We start from the raw sequence: 23,901 nt of genomic DNA on the forward strand, positions 1-23,901 counted from the left end.
CAACAAAGATTTATAAAAACAGCACTGAGAAAAGCGTAATAAATGTTAAACAATAATTACATATATCATTCAAGAGAATAGAAAAATTGTTTACTAATCATGAAGCCGAATGTGTATTAATAACAAAATAAAAAAAATTTTCATTTTAAGTAAATTATTAGTTTTTCACTATTAAATCTAAACTGATTCGATTCATTTCGTCCCACCAATTAACCCGTTAACTGCGTTTGACGTGCATACACGTCATTTTACAACTCTAAATGGTGTCAACTTTTTCAACGCTGAACTATTTATTTTTTTAGACAAACATGTAATTCTTCTTCGATTCGCTTTAGTTTCTCGTTAGAATATATTATTAGTGTATTTGGTCTGCATTTGACGAGTACACATTTCATTATTCGATTTTATTGTGTTCACAATACGAGATTTTCCAAACTAAATTCTATATTGAACGGGTTAAAAAACGTATATCATACAAAAATCCTACTAACATAATCTCAATACAGCTAAAATATTAATCGAAACGTTGTTTGCAATAATCGCCGAGAAATACTTGATAACACCTCACGCAGTTAATTCAACAATTTTCCTTCGATTGTTCAGCCAAGTATGATCACACTTTTCCATAAAACATCGAACAAAGGTCTCGTGATGGAGAGTGGGGCGATGGTGAAACAGGTTCATGGAATGCGACGAATGCCGATTGTATGAAATTTGGCGAAACGAGACTAGAGAGCGCGTCATTTAGCGAATAAATGCATTCACGTTTGCCGCCGCGATATGCGAACCAATGGCGACCGCACGAGCATGCATTTTGGCTGCGCGATCGTTCCACCGAATACGCTCGGCAGAACTGCGAAAAGAACGCGTGTCTCATTAATCGACTGGGCCTGTATGCACTTGCGGACAACTGTATAACCGATCCCCGCTATAAATCAAAGCCGATCGGTTTGTCGGTTATCGCGAAACGACCGCGAACAAATTGCGCCCGGCTCGCGCACACCGGCCCGCGCGATCTGTTGTAATAAGGTATAATGCGGCGCGATTATTACCCGATAATTGCACGCAATCCGTTTAGACAAAGTGGCTGCCGATTGGTCGATTTTATGGTCGAAATGGTCGTGCGCGCGACTGTTTTGCGCTTCTGAAACTATTGGATAATGGATTCCGCTTCTGACGATGAAACAGGCTGCGGTAGATAATGAAAGAACGTGTTGATCCTGAAGATAGGACGATCATGAATTTTGAAAAGTGAATTTCTTCGGGTTTTTACTATTGTAGTTTGCTGTAGAAAATAGTTTTTTAACTAATACACTATTCTTAAACTTTTTGAGTAACTTACAAGAGAACCTTCCCGACCAGAACACGCCAGTTTTTCTGAAACTTATGTAAGACATAAATCCCAAAACAATATTTGACACCTATTTTTATTATTGGCTAACATTCACTTTAAAGGGCTGAAAACACCCTTCGAAATTCAGGGTTGAAAATATATTTTTTCTAATATCTCTGAAACTAGGAGGCGTGGAAAAGAAATTTTCTTTTTAAACAGTTCGCCTCAAAATGAACAATTGAGATTTCTCTAGTTTTAGAAGTATTATAAAAAATACATTCTCAACCCTCAATTTTGAGGGGTGTTTTCACTAGTTTGAAGTGGATGTTGGCTGATAAGAAAAAATACGTGTCAAATATTTTTTCGGGAATTATTGTAAGTTTCAGTAAAATCGGCGTCTGCCGGTTGAAAAGGTTCCCTTGTTACTCCAAGGTAAACTCCAAATAACTTCGAATTATTTATTAAAAATTAAAGTGGCCTGTATTAGCTGGGGCTTGGAGTTTGACTATGTAGCGATTTTAGTCGCTTAAATTATGTACAGAAAAAAATGTATAAAGTGAATTGGAAATGCTCTTGAGCCATGAAGTCTCGTTGCTGACTGCCTGGCTAGTTCTTGGAAAACCCTCGTCGTTGAGAAAAAATTTTCCCATTGACAATTAAACTAAGCAGATTTATCATTGGTGAATGGGCTACGCGCGTAAGCTCCTTATTTGTGCGCAAAGGTGATCATGGCCTTGGCGAGAAGGGGTCTGCAAAGAGCGTTTGACAATGATCCTCCTTTTTCGAGAAAAATGAGTTTTAAGTTTGTATGTTACTGTAATCAGACGATAAATAATATTACAATAGTAAAATACAAGTTACTTTAGTTGTTCAACAAACGATTTATTCGTTGTTCTGAATAACTTTTACCCAATACTAAAGTCTAGTGTTACTTAATATAAATAATATTTTATTTTTCTCTAAAATATTTATGATTAGATGTAATTAATATTTAGTAGGGATGTATAATTTCATTAGAATATTGGTATAATGAAGAAACGTTATTTCGACAAAGACGGTAATTATACTTGAAAGCTATTGTTGAAATTTATTATCAGATACAAATGAAGGCATTTATTTCTTCATTAGGTATGAGTTATGAAGCACACAATTTTCAGGAAATATAATAAATTCTTCTTGTATTATAAATAATTTATATAAATGAAATAATATAATATGATATAATATTAATGAATAAAATAACACAATGATATATTGAAAATCTATGTTGTGTTTCGGAGAACATCAAGTTTTGTCAGAGTCGAGAATCATCAGTGGCATCATGTGTCTTATGGAGCTATCGTATTTTTTTCTGGAAAATAAAATCTGTGACGCAGCTTTTTTATGGTGTTGCATACGAAAATTGTTCACTTTGTATCTAGTGCAGAAAAATTGCAGTTTGGCATAGATCTTTAGTTTTCCAAATAAACACAGAAGTATGAGAAAATTCGTTCACCAAAAAACGTTTGTACATTATAATGACTGCTTAAATATTTTTAAATGTTTCTAATGTTATAAGGAAATATATATCACTTTATTTAAACCTGTTCATAGAACCATTTTCTATAACCAACATTTATATAACCGTCTTAAATAGTTAACAATTTATTATTCAAATTTAAAATTTAATCCTTCCATTTGCAAACTTAAGGAACTACGTTGAAACTAAAAGCAATCAGCAACTATTTGTATTAGTATTAAAAATAATAAATATGGAGTATTCAGAAATATTATTCGAGCAAACAAAAAGAAATTATTTGAATATATCACTTTAATCAATACAGATATATTATCCGAGTACATTATTCGAATGATAAAACTAAATTATTTAAATTCATTATCAAAACCAATAAGTATAAATGATTCAAATAAATAAATGTTACAATTTACTGTCTATAACGAATAATAATTACGCCTGGAAACTTTTCAACTGTTAAGAACCCACCCAGCCAATTATCACAAATTAATATTTATTCTAAGCAATTCAAATAATCTCGAGCCCTGCCTCGTGACACGGAAAACGTTCGCGCTAGTGGAACAAGTTTAAGCTGCTTCAGTGAGGAAACATCGTCAGTTAACATTATACGTTAACCAGCTAACACTCGTGATTTCATTAAACCTATTACCACTAACTACCACCCGCATAATTAATCACCACTATTCCGTGGAAACCATTGCACCGTAGTTAATTTCCTTGATCACGGTACCGAATGCACTAGTTAAGACATCGCGGATACCAATTGAAATCGCCAAGGAAAAAAGGAAACGAATAATTGGTTTTCCGTGAACTGAAATGTCTTAGCCCGTCGAATTTAATACTTAACACTAACCGTACCGATACCCTGATAATGTAATGGCATCTGATATGGAACACCTGAATTGAAAAGATTGGCAAAATAAGAGATATGCATTTTTTTCGATCAAACTTGCGTCAAAACACGAAGAAATTAATGAATATTCGTACACTGATCGATAACAATGTAAAAATTTAAATGCCTTTAAACCGCGGTAAAAAATGTAGATGAAGTCAAAAACAGCAATTTGAAAAAATAGCTCTTAATATGCAATGCCTAGGTAATTTGTAAACAAAATTCATTTTTATATCTATATTATAAAATGATTATCTACATTATAAAATATTGCCAGCCGTCAACGAAAATTCTCTTATTTAACAACCGGTCAGTTAAGTGTTAAGAAGGAATCTTCTCTTATAGTAGTAAAATCGACTAATTTTTCAATATTTGTATTTGTAAAATTATTAATTGTGAATGTTTTTTGTTTTGCAGATACAAAGATACATTCGAAAACAATATACGAAAACTAGAAAAAACTGTTATTTATTTACCACTATTAAATTAATTATTGTTACCCTTTTTGGCAGTGCACTAATTCTTGAGGCGTAGTAGAACTTATATATTAATCGCCAGAAGCTAAAAAATAACAAAGTTTTTTAAAGCTAAATAGTTTATGCTGGAATTATACTAATCTCTAATAAAATTATTATAAAACTACACAAGTTTTACATTTTGACACAAAAATCAACTTTTCTCGGTTTATGGTTTTCACATGCAAAACGCAAAACTTGTATAATGTTTTATAATTTTTATCAGAAATTAGTATAAATCTAGTACAAACGATTTAACTTTAACTTCTTATTTCTTAAACTTTAATGATTATTGCAAGCGCCATACTGCATGCCAATAATTGTTCCACTGCCAAATGGAATAGCAACAACTGATAAAATACTGCTAAAAAAATAAATAAACAATCTATTCTTTCAATTTTTAAATATGTCCTTAACTATAATACATATCTCTCAAACATATTTTTAAATATTCATAAAACAATAAACATTCATAGTGAACACGTTGGATGCCCCACGATTTCATACAGCTAAATACACAGAATGAAAAAGTTACATATCAAATCATTTGATTGAATTGTATTATTATTGTACGTTCGTCTAGCTGAATGTTATCACATTAGATAGCATTCTTTAAAATATAGAATTGTTTTCAAATAATCATCGTTTAATTGTATGAACTATAGTAATTCGATTTGATTGGGGATCGCCGGTGACCCATGGCATTCAACGTGTTAATAATTTCCAAAAACAAAAAATACACAAAAATTAATCCATTTTACTATTACAACAGCAAATTCCCCCCTCAGCCATTAGATTCGGCCATAACTTTATCCCGACAATTATTCTTCGTTTCCATACTTCTGCCTTCGTCCGAGTCCATTTACATTTCACTCGGGAAAGGTAACCGAAGGGTTATTTACATTCTCTTCGAGTTTCCGGGCTGCCAATCGAGGGGATCGAAACGACGACGATGGCGGGAAAAAAGTGAACGCGGAAAAGAAGTGTGCGTGAGCCAGCAGGCGGGATAGAGACAGGGGGACAAAGAAACTCAGAGAGTGAGAGAGGTACGACGAAATGTAAAGGGAGCTAGACAGAGTAGTTGGAAACGGTGCTCCGCTTGTAACGTTCCGATTTAATGGAGCGTGGTGACTTGATAACAGATAACGGGGCATTGCAAGATTTATGAGCGTCTCGTGATGCGGATAATGTCTCACCTATCCGCCGGTGGTAGCGGCGGACTTTAGTCCGGCTGAATTATTCGAGGGACGGAAATTAAGGCTGGAGGCCGGCTGTCTTTTAATCTCCGCCAAATGCTTCCTTCGTTCCGTGCGGTTCACTCCTCCGTCGCTGGCCCCGTTTGCCGAATGGAAGATTGATACCGTCAGGAAATTCAATGATACACAGGCACCATGCACGCACGGAATCGCGGAAGTACTTTTTCGAGAAGATCCATAAGCTACAATGTTACCCGGAAACATTGCCGCCCAGATAAGTCGAATTGCGCGCGGAATCTATGGAGTGTCTTGGTTGATCTGACCGAATCTTTACTTCGGTTTATATACTATACCTGTGCTGCGTATATGATTATGGTAGGAAATAGTTTTTCTCGGTTTGGAGTAGTTAAGTTCAAGTTTAAATGATTAAGAACTTCAGTAAAGAAATATAATTATGGTGAAATATAGTTGTTATCGGTTTGAAATGATCAACGCGTTTACCGGTGTCACGTTTGAAAAAAATTAAAAATTTTTAACTGTTTTTGTAAAGATCAAGATGAATTCTGTGACGACTGTCTGAAATGAAAGATGTAAAATCGCACTGTACTTTTTCTATGAATGCCCAACAAATTGAATATGTAGTACATTCAGTTAGCTGAAAGTACATTTAATTAACTTCAAAATTAATTTACTATCACATACCTCATGTTATCACCGTAGCACGAACGTGAAATTTTGGAGATCACCGTAAGATGAACTATGATCTTACTATGACATTAAATAAATATAATCATAGTTTATAAATCGAAAAATAAGTCAGGTATAGAGCGTAAAATTTGTTCATAAAGAACTATGTGGATGGGAAACTCGTATTTGAATATTTGTTTGGTGTATTTACCATTCAAAAGAGAGAATTAACGCGTCTGGTCATTTACTTACTGTTTCTACTTATTGCGAGCACGAATGCTTATATCAGTACGTAATAACCCTTTGTCTTAATAATTTACTAGAAAAAGGGAACACTATGTTCGCTGTATACTTACGTTTATCTTATAAAGATTAAACAGTAACAACAGAAAGCAAGAATTTTATTATAAATTAAAAAAGTAGAATAATATTCATATTTATTAATTTCGGTTTGAAATCTTCAGTACAATTCTCATTTGATTTCATAAAAGTTTTTCTAAAATTGTTTTAAATGATTTCGTAATACTTTGAATTAAACAAATTTTCGGAGACAATTTTCTCAAAAACGAAACTTTCTATTTAAGAGATCTATATTTTCAACGTTTAATTAAAATAATTACCTTCCTCTCGACCATATCGTATCTATATTCTTTATGTGTAAGATTTTATATTAATATATTCTTGTTGCGCACAGTAATTTGGCTATTTCTATTTCTCAATGCCTTTTACATTGGTATAAAATGTTAGTACAAAATTCATTTCGTATCCTCTCCGCGAGACAGGCTTTAAATTAATTAAAAAGTACATGCACGACTCGGTACACATACACCCTGTGAAGCTATTTGTCACGATCTTTCCCTTTCCAAGTCCCGCCATCATCTCGACCGTGTCCGAGTTTTTGCGTTGCATTACAAAGGAAACTTTTAATAAGGTCTGCTCGATTTTCTTTTTTTTTCAAACTGTTCCAACTCAAACCGAGCAATAATGATTCGAACTTAAACAATGGAAAGAAATGGAAACGTTTATTTTCCATATTCTCTTTCTTTTTAAACTCGCTGCGGCAGAATAAGAAGTTTGTTTCCCGAGTTCGATCATGAGCTCTTCAAGCTTGCCCGAGAGAAAGGTTCATTCTACGTTGTTAAGATTTATTTGTGACAGTCACCGTAATATTACAATTGTTTAAAGAAATACGACTGCTTTTACTACTATAGAGTGTTGGTACATGTGAAATGAATTAATAATTTGTTTGATCTTATTTTGTAAAACAATTATATTTAAATCAGAAATAAGTAGATACATCATTAATATAATTTTGCAAGTTTCATTAATATTTTACTAATATCTTACTAATAATTTTGGTATATTCGTTTCAATTATTTCTTCTTTTATGTATATGCAATTGTAAAATTAAACTTGAAACAATGAATATTAATATTATAATTCTACTTGTATATCATATTACATTACTAATGGGTAATATGTTTAAGAAATATTTTAAGCTAGTTCCTATTTTTATTAAAACATAATGATACGTTGCTATTGCATAATGTATACTTTTGATGTAAACATTAATCGATTACTTACTCATTAAATGGAAGATAACTGTCGTGAAAACATCATTTGTAAATTTAATATATCATATTTTAAATAAATAAAACCAATCAATTCATATTCGATTGAAAGCACCCTCGCCGCAGTTTAACTCAACGAATATGGTGGAGTAAAACAAAATTTGAGTTTCAATAATTCAGTCCGCTGTTTTGGAAAATCGAATGCTGGTCACAGAGAGATTGGACTTTATTAAACTGTCGGCGCATTTGCTGCGAGCAGAAGCAACGTGCTTTTAATTTGATTTCACGCATACTTTACGCTGCAAATTAAACTCGACATTTTCAGGTTTTCGTTACATTTTTCTGGGTTTTAATCATCTTATTATAGGGGATAGTCGTAAAATACCAGACATTTTAAGTTTTTCCATTATAATTTGACCGATACCTAACAAAAATGAAACTTAATAAGTGCATAGAAATCGTTTTTTTTCCAAATTTTATTGTAATGATTAATAGTTTGGATAAATGAAACGATTGCCATTTGCAACATACCAAAAATTATCGTCCAGTACCGGACACCTATTTAAGTAATATGTTTTAACTTCTAAATAGTTAATAATGTTACTAAAACACATTTAAATGAAACGAAATTTTTATCTAGGCTTCTATTGATCATTTTACTGCATTAAACTCTATTTTTGAAAAGAAGGATAAAATGTCGGTGACAGTTGATTGACAGGTGATTGGCGGGTTTCATTTTTCATATTTCACCATTATTGATACCCTAAAAGTGTTAATAATTCAAAATGACTTTAAAAACAAATAGTTGCCCTTGAATCTACAATGAATATACGAGACCAAAAAAATCTGTTATTACAATTTTTAGGATTACATATTAGTCGTATTAAACGCTCGATAGTTCTAATGTTAATAATGTATATAAAAGAAATTCTAGTCCGTAGCTAAAAATATCACAACACTGACTGGTTACGACAATGGTCATTATTTGCCGGATATTAATTTTGAATAGTGTAATTCTTCATTACATTGACCTTTAGGAAATTCTATACACGTGTGCCATACATACATAAGCATCCGCGATATAATGACGATAAAACAACGTGTTGAATGTTTTAATCAAAATTTTTCACTGAAGAATTTTAATCTTCGAATCAGCTTTACCTGTGTGCACACTCCATGTATCATCGATTAATATTCGCCACGACGGAATTTATGCTCGTTCATTTCTGGCTGAAGTGAAAAATGAATTTACGGTTGATCATGTGTTATGTTTACCGCAGCGCAATACGAATTCTAGTGCACGAAAATAACTGATTAATTTCTGGTGAATTAATGCTCGCGGACTCAATAATTACAGTATCCGTAAAGTTCAATTTACTGGAACATCCAATAGCTGTCTAATATGTATTTCTTTAAAAAGTTGACGTTTTAACTTCAATGATTAACATGATAATATTATTCTCCATTTCATGATTTTATCTTATTGATTTTTTTTTATTATACCTCTTTGATTATCTCTATACAATATTTTTTTCAAAATGTCATATAATTGATACCTCGAATTATACGTAGTTGCAACTAAAATTAATTAACAAAAATAATTAAGTTACTGTCTATAAATGTACATCAATATACACTGAAACGTTTATTATAATCTGAGGAAATATTCATATTTATTCGATCCTTCTTGATGTTTTCGTCACGTGTTCGATTTCATATATCGAAAAAATGAAAAAAAACCATTTTAACAATAGAATTACCATACCAATCAAAGCGACTGGTATCGGTTTTTTAGTTTCGCAATTATTGATACCTTAAAAGCATTGAATATTCGAATTGATCTTGAAAATAAATAGCTTCACTTGAATATTATATTGAAGGTTTGAACAAACTGAAGTTAATTTATTGTTACAATTTTTATCAAGATTACATATTAAGCGTATTAAATACACGGTAGTTCTAGTGTTAATAACATTAGGTAACAAATTTAATATTCTCAAAATTTTAATCAACCATTTTTTATTTCAGTTAAAGTAAACAACTTTTTCACTATTAAAACCATTGTACTATATAAAAACGATAAATTCTTTTGTTATTTCTACTTTTTCTGCTTACAGGCAATTTTCTGCATCTCACCTTTCCATTCGCATACAAGTTCAACTTCTTTGTATTATTGCGTCTATAAAATACCATAATTTTAAATTGAAAACACAAAAGTCACTGACTTCAACTGAAACGAAAATTCTTTTATAACTTTAAAATATTAGTTTTTCAATGAAAATAATCAGAACATGTAACAGTGTGAGTGATATCGATATGAAGGTGCGAGATAATTTAATGTCCAGCGGAACGGCATAGAGACAACAGGTGTTTTTTTAGTTCATGGTTTTAGAGTTTTACATGGTTATGTGTAACCGTACTGACGAGTAGAAAATTATAGAAAAGATGAAAACTGATCAATTAGCCGCGTCATCATTAGTTTAGCCATAAAGTCATCTCCACGCAGTACTTACAGGTAGTTATTATTGAAATGGACAAAAAAATGTTGGGTTTTTTGTAGCACGTTACTACAGAATATTGAAATCATTATTTGTTTTTGTGAAACAACACATTGTCTTTAGACTGACTGCAAATAAACTACAATTTTTAATGAGAACATTTGAAGTTATAATAACTTGGTAAAAACTTAGTTAATCGACAAAAATATTCTACTTCATCTGCTTTTAGCAGCGAGAGAGGAGTTCATTTATTTTAGTCGCAGTAAAATATTAAAGTCTCAGAGCTGATGAAAGTTTTCTAAAGTTTGAATGGACGGAGCTTGGAAGCGACGTAGAATCCCAGTTTTGATCAGGATTATCTGACTGAATGGTTTGCACATTGCAAGATCATCCCTGGAAATAGCAGATCTTGAACCCTTGGATCAGATTTAATTAGACTTAATATCTTTTGATTACTTTGCACAAGATTTTATCGAATTTCACGTTTATCGGATGAATATTATCAATCTAGAGAATTTTGCACATGGAAACACTGTATTATATATTTGAGTTACGAAACACAATTATCCATTTGAGGTAATCGGGAAATTGTAACTATATATAGAAGTAAGTAGTTAGCATTGGAACTACCGAGCATTTAATGTGATTGACATGTAATCCCTATAAAAATTATAACAATAGATTACTTTCAGTTCCTTCATATATAAATTATAGTATTTAAGTGAAACAATATATTTTAAAAATTCTTTCGAATATCCAATGCTTTTAAGATATTAATAATAGCGAAACAAGAAAATTTGAACTAGTCATTTTAACTGGCGCGGTAGCTCTAGTGTTAAAGGGAAATGTATTTTTTCCTTAAGAGTTTGTTTTTCACTTGATATATTCTGTAGTCACATTAGTTACTGGTAAATTATACCGAAATATAAATTAATAAAATATATTTGATATATATTAGTTCATATGTTTAAAAAATTATTTTAATGTACTTTGCTTTTTACACTTATTTTAATGTACTTTGCTTTTTACACTTATTTTAGTGTACTTTCTTTTAAAAAGTATTTAATGAATTTTTCTCCTAAATTTTAATCCAAAATGTTTTATTGTTTTATTGTTATCAAATGCTTTAAGTAGAATTTTTAATCATTGAAATTCTGTTAAGCCTTATCACTCGAGAGGTGACTCACAGTCGCTATTCGGTTTGGCACAGTAAAATTATGAAGTTGATATTCAATATCAAAGACTATATACTCTAATTATAAATTAAATTTATTATTTATATTCATGTTAGTCATCAAAAATACCATTAATATTTCGTTAGAAAACGTTGGATAGATTTAGTGAAGAAACTTTCGAGTGTAAAAGGTTTAAAATCTTTTACAATCGCAAAGCTTGTGTCAGTAAAACCGTAATTCCATAAACATAGCAAAAAATTACAATACACAGGCTTTTTCCATTCCTTGAATAATAAAATTCTTAAAATATAATGCAAAGCAGTTCAAGGACATTGACAAGTAAATATGACACGCATTTTAAGTAAAATCTAAAAACATTAAAAACAACATCGAAGCAGAACGTAAATACAATGCTGTCAAATACAAATTTAATTGCAGACGAAATATGATAGGAAATGAACAAACCATCGATTCACTTTATTGAATATTAAGATGAAAACAGCTATAGCATTCGCATTTCATATTCATGCAGCAATTATATAGCATTATAGAATTACTCTAGTAACGAATGAATGTTGTTTTCACGATTATTAGTAAAACCATTTAATGGCCAGCCGTATCCACGCCAATACGAAATCCACAAGTTTATAGTGGAAAGTGTACAGGAATATCCCATCATATTAAATTTAGTAAATCCTAAAAAATGTACGCTATAAACCAAAATAGCCTTTACCATTTTACTAAAAAAAGAGCTTGAATATTGAATCGTATAATATAATTCATTACCAATTCATAAAAAATTCGACATGGGATTAAATATATAACAAAACTATTTATTTAAATATTTCCGTATAATAATTCTGGTTCGATTTAAATATTATCTCTTTAATTACGGAAGTATGGAAGTATAATAAAATTTCAAAATTATAATTCAAAATTATAATAATATAATAATATACAATTATAAAAATAAAATTATAATAATATATAAAATAATAATTATATAATTATAATAAGTTGTATGAAATAATTATCCCATTCTTCTATAACACCGAGTCAGACTCGTGATGAAAATTTTCAGCTGAATTCTACAAATCTAAATGCAATTCAGTCATTTTTCATAGAAATAAAATATTACTTATCTATTATCAAATCTTTAGCCTTTATAGTAAACGTAGATATAAAATAAACATCTAATTCTTTTCTTTTTCTACTAAATTATTACAGTGAGGTTCCCTAAATTCCACAGAAATAAAATGCTCGGCTTAATTTTATTGCGCACCATGCCTTCTCTTCCCCCACTCTCACTGTCTCCAGCTCAGTGTAACCTGATCCCAATAGACAAAGACAAAAAATGAATACAATGAGAGGAAGAGGGCAAACAGAAGTCAAAGAGAAAATTTCAATTACAATAATTTTAATCTTATCTTCTCAACCGTAATACAGGTGGAGTATTGAAATTCTGCTCGTTAAAATGAGCCCAAACACGACCTAAATCGGTCTAGTTTTATCGATTTGGAAGAAATGAACCTTTAATTTCGTTAATTACACTAAGTCGGTAAAACTAGTCTGATTTCCATCGTGTTTGGACTCATTTTAATCACAACGATCTCAGAAATTCACTGGCTCTACATTTGAGAAGGTAAGCTTAAAATTATTGCAATTAAAATTTTCTTCATTGCATATTTATAGCTGATTCCTGATGCTTGGCGGACTGTGTCTGTCCCGCTTCCGCTCACTATATCGATTTTGTGCTTTTGTCTGGCTTTGCTCGAGTCAAGTCTTGGTAACAAATAGCTTCCTCCTGTTTTTTCGCTCGGTTAAATTCTACTGTTGGGACCTGAAATTGTGGAATTTAAGCGAGCATTACTGTAACGATAAAGTTGCTTCATTAAGCACAGTTGTGAAAGAACTATAGGACAAGGGTTTATATAATCATTGTTCGTCTAATAAAAGGAAATTCGTCAAGTAAGAAGGTTCGAAAAAGATTACGGAAAGGGTATATTGTAATAAACGAAAATTTGTTTTAATGCTTCGCGTCTCAAGTTTTTCGTAATTATTGTGACTTACACGCCGGTCTTTTCCCGTTTTCGTTAGACCATTACATCCACCGCCATATCAATTTCAGGTGACTCCGGTCCTTTTATTTACTTTCTCCGTCGTTCGCGAAATAAAGGACTCTTTGTCGCGTTGGAAATCTATTAGACCTCTATCGCTGGCTATTTTGTACGGAGCCATAAAATGTGAACAGTAATATTTTACCAAGCACGGTGGCTTTTCCACGATTGTAATTTCCGTTTGGTGGACACGGGAAATGATAAATTTTAAGATCGATCGTCGCGTCGCCGCGGTTAATATTCAGATTACTGCAATGCAAATTCTAAAAACGATTGAACGCAAGGCGGGTCCGCCATGGGCAGAGACCCCGATGGAAATTTACATTACGGATGAAATTTATGATTTTCAAATCAGATTAACTGCTCAGACATTCGTTTGCTTCGTTGTTGGTCCGCTTTCATCTGCATTTACCCGATGAAATACGGCGGATTCGGGATCAAAGTAAACGGAGTATTCATTCTTTGCACTTTAAATTACTGGATTGGTAATAAATTTATGCCATACCATTTGTTTCGAACCAGCATAAATCCAGATCTCCCAATGTCGATCAGTTTATTAAATCGCCAGTTAAATGAATTTTATTGGTGTAATATTTACTGGACTCGTTTCAATGTCGAGTGTCTGATAACGTTTGGGTTTAAATGTTTTTTAAGACATATTTGAAAAAGGGTGTAGAAGGCGTGATCATTAGATATATCTAATTATCAATCAGAAATTGATAATAAATGTAAATTATGAATTATAACTTCGAAATTAATATTGTAGTTATATTTGATATTTTTAATATAATCATTTAAGTTCAACTAAACTTGGTATTAGAAAGTCCAACTTCTTATGATGAAGAACAATACTCGTTTTGATCGTATAATTTATATTGTAATTAAAATTTCTGATATAAATTCGAGATTATTAATTAAAACGACTTTTTTATATTCAATTTTTATTCACTCGTTGGATTCAGTATTCAATTTCAATTTAGAATTATATAACATTTAAAAAATATTAAGAAATGATCATGTTTATCAATTTTATGTGATCTTCATTCATCCAATTTTTATTTGAGTAATAAATAGTATATTACAGTAAATATTTTATTTGCATTTAGTGAGAATTAATTAATTGTGTAATTATTTTATATTATATAGAATACAAATATTTATATAAAATTATGTAAATTTATATTTTATACTAAATTGTTCGTTTAAAGCTAATTAATAGTATATTTTAAAAAGATTTAATTTGGCAAGTACCTGTATAAGACAGGCAGCGTTCACTTCACTTTATTAGAATGTTGTGCAGAGGATCGTGGAGAACTTTATCTAAGTGACAAGAAAATGTAACACTGAGGACCAGTCTAATATGTACGCAAACCATGGTCCTCCACCCGGGGCGTAAGGAAACCAATTATTAAATGTTGTACACTGTAGCCTCAGGTGCGCCAATTTCTGCGCTGCATTATCAACTCTGTTACACTAAACTCTAAAGCATACTGCGACTTCAGAAGCACAGTCGGGTAATAAACAATTACCGGAGATAAGGAAACGTAACTGAAACTAGCAACAAACTTACTCGGTCCAGGGGACTGCGGAACTCTCGGAAACGTGAATTGATTAACCCTTCTGTCGCACGATTAGAGAGTTATACAGAAAATTGTTTTAGTGCAAAGTATATATTACTGATTTTACATTGAATTGTTAAATAATGCACTTTATTAATTCAGATACACTTTTGATATGTATGCGTATGTTCGAGTATTCACATCAATAAGTCACTTCACAGATAGATTCACAAGGAAAGGTATTAAACCTGAAGGTTAAAAACATTATAAAACTTTGTGCGTAATTAGAGTAGAGTCAAGCCTAATACATTACAATTGTTCGTTATCTGTTACTATTTACAAGACAATTCACGAGGAAAAAAGGTTTTCATGTTTTTCAAGGGATAGTTTCATCCACTCAAAGTGAAATTCGGCAAGAAAAAAAGTTGCAATGTATTAGGCTTGACTTACTCTAACTTATACACGAAGATTCATAATTTTTTTAATTTCCGGGTTCGATATATTTCTTTGTCAGACCATATTCGAAATGTGGACAGAGGATTTTATGTGTCATTTCTTTTTTTTGTTTCACATGAAAAAGTACAGTGCAAAACATAAAACCACTATTTTCTTCAATAATTATGTGTTTTTTTGTGGTATGGATTTACGTAATATATTTCAATATATCTTAATAGAGTTTCATATGTTTTAATATGTTTTAGTATTTTATTATATTAGTATTTAGTTTAGTATAGTTAAATATATTTTAATATATTAGTAGTTTTAGTATATTCTAATATATTTTAATTACATACTTGTACATTATATCTGAGCACCAAAGTATTATAGACCTCTAATAATTATACTAGGGTCGATAAGTACTATAATCATCAGGGTTCTTAAATCTTTCTCTTCGAAAACCCAAGTACACTGCAAAAAAAAATAGAAAAAGAAAAATTTTAATGAATGATCAAATAATACAATAATGATTTTTCAAATTCTCAGGGATTTAAAAAGTTCTTCCCTAAATTATCCCAATCAAATGACCAGTCATCGATAGGTCACATTTTTTTCGAACATCTTAATCGCTTTTTCGAGCACCTTAACTATATTATAGAGATAATATTTAAATCATTTACTTAATTTAAGTTAAGAATATTAAATGTCGGGCAGAATGAAGTTTAATTCCGATGCGTGAAATTAGGATGCGATTGTGCCAGTCTTTATAATGAAGAAGAGGATTGACCGTTTTCACTGAACTGGCACAAAGTTGTTGCCAACGTTCATTGAGTATAACCTGTGTTCCCGTTAAATTAATCTCGCGCAAAATTAATTAGTAGCCGCTTTGATGAATTAATATGCAGCACATTGTAAAAGCGTGGATACTGTTCCTGTAGCGCGTTCATCACGTCAAATTATACACAGTTTACGAGCTACAAACGCAGAGCTGCATCCTTCATTCATTGGTTCGACCCGTCTTGAAGGCATAACTTACGAGCTAATTAGACGTAAATTCTATTCTACTGGTGGAAGAATATTATATTATTGCCAAGAAACAACATCCCATTCTTCCTTTTGCTTCTTATATTTAATATTTACGTGAGTATCATATAAATTTGTTGGGTCTTAGGTATAATATTTTCGCGAAATTCAACTGAATAAAACATTATAGTTTCACATTTCCCTTATGTATGTTTATTTGAATTGTAAGTTATATATAGTTATAAGATGTCTTGACTAACTTAAGAATCTTGAATTTTTTATTCTTGATGACAGAAGAAAATGTCAGAATATTATAATATTTTCTTGGAAAGAATAAATGTAACAAATATTTTTTCTTGAAGTTACATTTTTTAAGATCCTGAGATTATACATGTTTCTCACAGTGAAAAAACATATTTTTATCATCCTGCAGTAATTACTGAATCCAAGATCAGTAAAGTGACTTCTAATACTATAATCTTCACTCGTCATTAAGTATAAAAAGAATTATAAATTGTATAAAAACAGAAGTAAATAATTATAATAAAAAAGTTGTCACTGTTGATTGTTTATAAGTACATTAAAGAATTGAATAAATATACAAATACAAATAATGATATACAAATAAATAATTATCTGGTTTTTTTATAGATTATTGAATATATGTATAATATAGATGCGTATTATTCATATACAATTCTAATCTCATACTTTCAAGTGCCATCAAAAAATTACCAGAAATTACTTTTCACAAAAAAGTATGTACCTATAGAAGATTTGCAAATTTTTAGAAATTAATTGTTTGTATGTACTGTGCTCGAACCAACGTTGAAGAAATTTATGATTCTATACTTTTCGAACTATTTGATGCATCGTAAGCTGAATATTCATCATATTGACACGACATTTGACTTTTGTGAGTTGCAGGAGTTTTTTCCACAGTTCAGATAACAGATCAGCCAAAAAGTTTTCATGCTTTTGATCATTTAAAATGTCGTCGATAAGAAATGGTTCAGTAATGTGTCGCCAAAAGTACCATATCATACATTTATATTTTATGGACGCTGCTGTTTCAAATTTCTAAAACTCAGACTTAGCGACAACAATTTGAATTTCCAATTTTTTTTCAAATTAAAATGGAATGAAGAAAATTCTTTAACAAACGTAGTCATTATAATATTAACAGTAATTAATGTATTACACATTAATCGAATATACAAGAAGATAATACGGAAATGACTATTCAGCTCCAAACCATACACACAGTCGAAAGGTTGTAGGCTGCAGGCGAATTACAAACTCTCGAATTCAGAATTCCCGAGTAAGACGAAACAAAAGGAAGAACAGGTGGTAAAACGGATATACGAAAAAGCTACCCCCGACGATTTGCTCTTTTAATTAATTCTCGGCGTCATGAAAAATCTGCAGGCTCAAAAGTCTCGAGTTTCCTCGACCGGTCCAGGGACCTCTGTACAACTCCGACGAAAAAAAAGACAAAGAAAGAAAAGGGAAAAAGAAAAATACTAAATCTCGTTCGGATGGTGAAAAAGCCGGAGGGTTGAATGGGCTGCCAAGCAACGACTAAACAACGACAGAACACGGAGGATGGGCCCGTGGTAGTGGTGCACGAGTGTGCTTTTTGCGACTCACATGGGAAGCTGACTGGAGGATGAGTTTGGGCGTTGTGCGCGTTATGGGGATGCCTGGGGGTCGGGACGCGTTGTCTGCAGAAGCACAGCACCGTCACCGTCACCATGCCAGCTATACTCAGTATCAGAAAAACAAGAGCGATCGCGAACCAGGTTGCCTGCATGCCTAGAATCGTTGATGCCTCGGAGTCTGAAACAGAAAGGAACATGATACGTTAGTCTGAATGTTGAGATTGAATGAGAATTTTTTTAACTTTTAAATACTTTTTCGGTGAAAACGTGAACTATGCATCGAGGTTTTAAATGGTAGGAGAGAAGTAAACTATGAGTCGCTTAGAATAATGGTCTAGATACTATTTCCTGAGTACTTGTGAAAAAGAAATTTTTGTGAAATCTTGGATTAATTAAATAGTAATAGCAGAATGTCATTAATTTAATTAGTTATTATTAATTATTAGTATTAGTAATCGTAATATTAGAATGTTTTAGTCATTGTTATATAAGTATTTAATTAATTCAAGAACATTTCACATAAGCTTTTTTTCTCTCAAGAACTCAGAAGTAGGAGTTACACATTCTTATTCTGAGCCACTTATATCGATCTCTTGTTATTTGAATAATTAAATTACTTATCTACAGCTTTCTATTTTAGATATCAAAACTCGAAGCTAAAGGATTAATAAGTTACAGTATTATCTATATATTTTTGGCAAGAAACAAATTAATTTTGCTTATTAAAATCAGAACTAAATGCAGTGTCTTTTTCTTTAATTACAAATCCGTTAAACATCCTACTGTTTCTTCGTTGCTTTGGGATTTACCATTCTCGCCTTGAAAATGCAACTATGATATTAAAAATAATGATAAATATTTTGAGAAAACATCGGGTTCATTTATCTCTCACTCATATTTAATTATTATGATACTTTTAAAATAAATATGCGGAAAGATTTCTTTTTTAATCGGGAATACTAGATACTAAATGTGAAAGTAAGATATCAGCCGTTCGCAGAATAAAATATCCAATTCCAGTTGTTCAGTTATTTAAAATTTTAATGTCGAAGCATTCGATTGATATCCTAATAATTTAATTTTATCAATTTTCTCAACTTCTGAATCGTAGATTTAATCATTTCACTAAATAAATGAGTCAGATAGATATCTATATAAGTATTTACATATGTATGTTAAAGTAAATAGAATCAATTACGAAACATCTGAAGAAGTACAAAATTGGTGAAAATGATCCTGGAGACTTATGTACAACATGAGTTATGAATTGAAGGAATTAAAAAATTCATAATTGGTATGGAACCCTGATTCAGTCAAACAAATGGATAATGAAATTTAGGATATGTGTTATCATACAAACTCAAGCGATGGCAGTTTCGAAATTATTTTTGTCTACTTGAACCTCGCAATTAGTGCAAATAGCGTGAAATTAAAACTGTCTGGGATCTACATTTTTTAAATTACTTCTGTTGTTTTACGACAGTTTAATGAATTATTTATATTGGAGAAAAGATTACTTTCTCTATTCCTGACTTCCACTTTCAAGTGTTTGCATGTCTGAAGAAATACAGGTAATTAAAACAGACAGATCCCTAATTGTTTGCGTTTTGGATGACTTGTTCAAACTTTGACCATAATGAATTCGGGCAATGGATTTAAAACAAGTCTTGAAACTCATTTGTTAGTTCGCAGAAAGCACAAATATAGAATTGTTCATTTAGATCTGTAGGTGTTAGACAGAATATATTCAGAGTGATTATTATTGTGTATTGAATAATGTAGTTTAATACAATAGCGGATTAATTGCAACTTATAAATTTTAGTATTCTGTTTTAGTCATTTAATTATGATAAATATTATGTTAAAATCTTTGACTGCATTTTGTAAATATTTGAATTCTCAAACTGAAATGGTAAAAATTATTTTAGGTTTAAATTCAATACTATTTTTCTATTATTAATTGTTAGCTTTCTAAATAAAGGTGAATATAGATGAATTTTGAATTTTGTCTTTGTTTCTTGATAAATTATTAATGACAAAGCTATCATAGCGAGCGCAGTTATAAAAGACATTACAGGACAATAGATTAAATGGGTTATCACCATATCTGAAATGCTAATTACGAAAATTGATCGAGAGCACGTTTAATTTATAATAAACTTCACTGTAACTTGAACCAGCCAATGAAGAACTCTTAGTAGCTGTGCTTCTGAATTATCTTAATTTTCAAGAAATATTCAATTTAAAATAGCGAATATTACGATGAAAGTGATTATTTTTTAGATCATATTTTCCGAAATGTCAAAAAGTTTGCGTGATACACTTTTATAAATGCAATATTAAAGCCTGTAAGAATCACATTCAATTATTCATAATAGTTAGTGTACATATTAAAAAAATGTCAAGGAATTGATTCAGTAACAAATTAACGACAAGATATAAAGACGTGTTTCTCTTTGCAATTGGAGTGATTACAACATTGATAGCAACGCACCTCAGCGCTAGATATCAAATCAACTAACAACAGAAGGGAATTCATTTCCTCAGACGGTTTGTAATGTGTTCGTCTGAACAGGCAACACAAAGACCGTTTTCTGAGAAATGCACGCAATTTCGTATAAATCGAGAGATCGATAGGCTCGCTGCATACTTTGCTTTTTATCATTACGAGCTGCAACATGCTACGGCATCGCGACGGGAAAAAACACTTCCATCGACACTACAATTCTTTGCCTAGCTTTCCCTGGCCCGACGTTAAAGCTACGAATGTTTTTTAACGTTTTAACTGTCACGTGAACAGAATTCGGGTGGCACCAGTTTTTACAGAAACTTAAACATTAAACTTTTAAATCTGTATTTTCCAAATGTGAACATTTATGACACACTTCAATATAGTTTGTACACAGTTTGTACTAGTATGGACTTGGCTTTTATTTGATTAATTATGGCTCGATGAAACACAAAAATTATTTGTTAACTGAACACGAGAACGAAGAGCTATTGAGAAATGAAACTGAACTTAAGTGACTTGTTAACTCATCATTCTCTGTTGGAAGATTAATTTTCATCGTGATCTATCAAACGAACCGAATTTTGTTGAATGTATGAGGTATAAGAAAGATAGTGGAGTAATCGTTATGAAGGACCTTGATTGTTTAGTTTCTGTTTTATTACGAAAACTGTTTCTGTATAACTGTTCTACTTTGATGAATGTTCAAATGTTTGAAAATTTTGAAAATAACATAACTTTTTGAAAATTTTTATTTTATAATTTTACAGACGAGAAAAAGCAATGTATCTTTTGTTTAAACTTTTTTTCGCTATCTTTTACCGTTTCACCCCTCCAAAATGAAATTCGGCACAAAAGGAATTGTAATATTTTAGGCTTGATTTACTCTACTTATACACAAAATTTCATAATTTTTTAAATTCCCGAGTTCAATACCCTTCCTTCTGAGAAAAAATGTGTTTTTCAATTTTTCTTCGTAGAGGAATGTTTATTTTTTTTTTTACTGTATGTTATAGGAAATGAACAACTGCATTCTAATATACAGGAATCTTGAGATAATATTAGATGTATTTCTTGCAAAAAAAAGTATTATAATCTTGAAAATTCTCGATTCTCAAAAATTTTGTCTTTCATTTACAATTTTTTTTCCTTGATATTATTCAGATATTTCAAACCACGGCTGTTATAATGCAATACTCCTCTTTTAAAACCATTCATATATCTCAAACTGTGATCGTCATATGATTAAAAATAAAGATGATAGTCAGGTGACCTCCTTCAGCCCGGGACTCCCCATATTTTACAGAAGCGAAATGAACCCTCGGGGCTGAAAGTCGTATTGGTGGTGGGTGGGTGGTAAATGAATCGTTGACAAGTGAAACTTACTGGCACAGAGGTTAGAGGTGGCCTCGTCGGAACCATCGCCGCAGTGATTTACGCCGTCGCAAAGGAGGTCCATCTCGATGCAGAATTCCTTCTCGGTGCACCGGAAGTCCTTACAGGTGTGCTCTGGAATTGAAGAAAAACTTCCACTTTAAAGGTGGCAGAACATGGCAAAGAGAAGCTGTAGATAACTAACAAGTAATTTGTGACATTTCTTCTAATAGCGACTCTTATGTCGAGTGTAAATGCATTTCAGATTAGTCTAAGAAAAATGAGTCCTAAGATTCGAATCTTGAACGCTGTAGTCGTAACTCAAGCTTTAATCCTTTAGTTCTTGATGCAATCGCTTTGAAACCACATATTTCAATATCATTACAATGCAAACCAGTGGACTAGTTGCTAAGCCACTAGTATAAAATCGATATATGTAGTAATCACCCTCCTTCTTTGACAGTTGGAATAGCATTTTTAATGAAAATATTTATTTTAGTCGAAAATGATATGTTAGTTAAGGTATTTTGTGAAAGTAAATGTATTTTTTTGGCACAAATAAACCTCTTTTTTTAATGCAAGCTGTCTACATTCGTTCAACTATCAACGTTCGTAGCAAGCTTCTATCAGTCAGTTACTGAAATTCCCAGACACATCACTTCTATATGAAAAACCTTTCATTAATAATAATACAAACATTGATGCCTCGACTGCAAAGGGTTAATTTTTTTCTTTTTGTTATTGTATATTTTATGTAGCATCAACTCCAATAGGTCATTGGCAACTACTTTAAATTACGCAGATTATTATCTATGTATATGATTGTATTGTATATTTCTTAGTTGTGGATTAAATTAAATGTACTATTTTGATTTCTTTCAGAAATTTAAAAATATTAGAGCATGAGTAAACTGTTTGGGTTACTTCTTTAGCGTCATGTTTTATTTGATATTTTTCTTTTTCCCTTTGGTATTTAAAGCACAATATGATGACGTGTTGGTTTGTTGATCGTTCTATAAAAAAGTAATTAAAGTTTATTTCAAAATCAAATCTAGTGTTCTAATTCTTTAAGTTTTCATTTAAACGCGTTTCAAAGAAAATATGACCATCCCCTCCGGAATTACCCTAATATAAAATATAATCTAGGAGTGTAAACACTTTTGCAAGCTGCTATCAGAGAAAAATGTAGTCAGCTCCTAACCAAGACCGCATATACAGCTTAAAGGTGTAGAGGAATTCGAGGGGGCGAATGAAAAAAGAAGGCATGATGGTTCGCGAACAAGTGCATTGACCTTGCAAAAGGGTTACGCACCCCTCGAGTTGAGGGTTCTTCGACGAGTGTCGAGGTTTCAACGACAGTCCAGTTTCGAAACACGCTCCGCGGTTTTGGCCAGCCGTTTTCTCAGACTGTTCTTGTCGCTTTCGCGCTCCTGTTTCAGCCTGCAACTCTTTCTTTTATTAATAACTCCAGTTTTGGTTGCGCACTTTGTCTTTCAAATTAATTTGAAATGAGTTCTGAATTGAACTTTGAACATTCTGGTATTGCGACGAAAGTAACCATACAGTGTTGTATTCGTGATTCGGGTTGAGTACAGATAAAACTCTTATTTTGAAAATCATCTTTTCACCCGAAAGACTAACTTTAAACCATTTGATTAAAGTGTCTATTGATTTAAAGTTGTTTTATTTTTTCAATTTCGTCGCAGTTTGTACATTTTAATGAAATTTGCGTGGCACAAGGGGTTCATCGGACTTAGAAATTAATTTTCGTGTTCAATTCTTACTCAAATTTGTAAGATATGGCAAATTTAACGAAGTAATGACTATGATGAATCGT

The 23,901-nt window shown here is 31.5% G+C and overlaps 1 protein-coding gene across 1 annotated transcript in view; it reads right to left on the reverse strand.

The window, feature by feature from the left end:
* The window catches only part of LOC116431104 (uncharacterized), a 297,657-nt gene that overhangs the window by 11,494 nt on the left and 262,262 nt on the right, over positions 1-23,901 (reverse strand). The window contains exons 4-5 of the mRNA XM_031986081.2: positions 22,077-22,199; positions 18,171-18,359 (exon numbers count right to left, since the gene is read on the reverse strand). Of these exons, the coding sequence (XP_031841941.2) occupies positions 18,171-18,359; positions 22,077-22,199 (312 nt within the window). The remainder of the gene's footprint in view (positions 1-18,170; positions 18,360-22,076; positions 22,200-23,901) is intronic.

This window comes from Nomia melanderi, chromosome 2 (assembly GCF_051020985.1).
Source record: "Nomia melanderi isolate GNS246 chromosome 2, iyNomMela1, whole genome shotgun sequence".
NCBI classification, from domain to species: Eukaryota; Metazoa; Arthropoda; class Insecta; order Hymenoptera; family Halictidae; genus Nomia; species Nomia melanderi.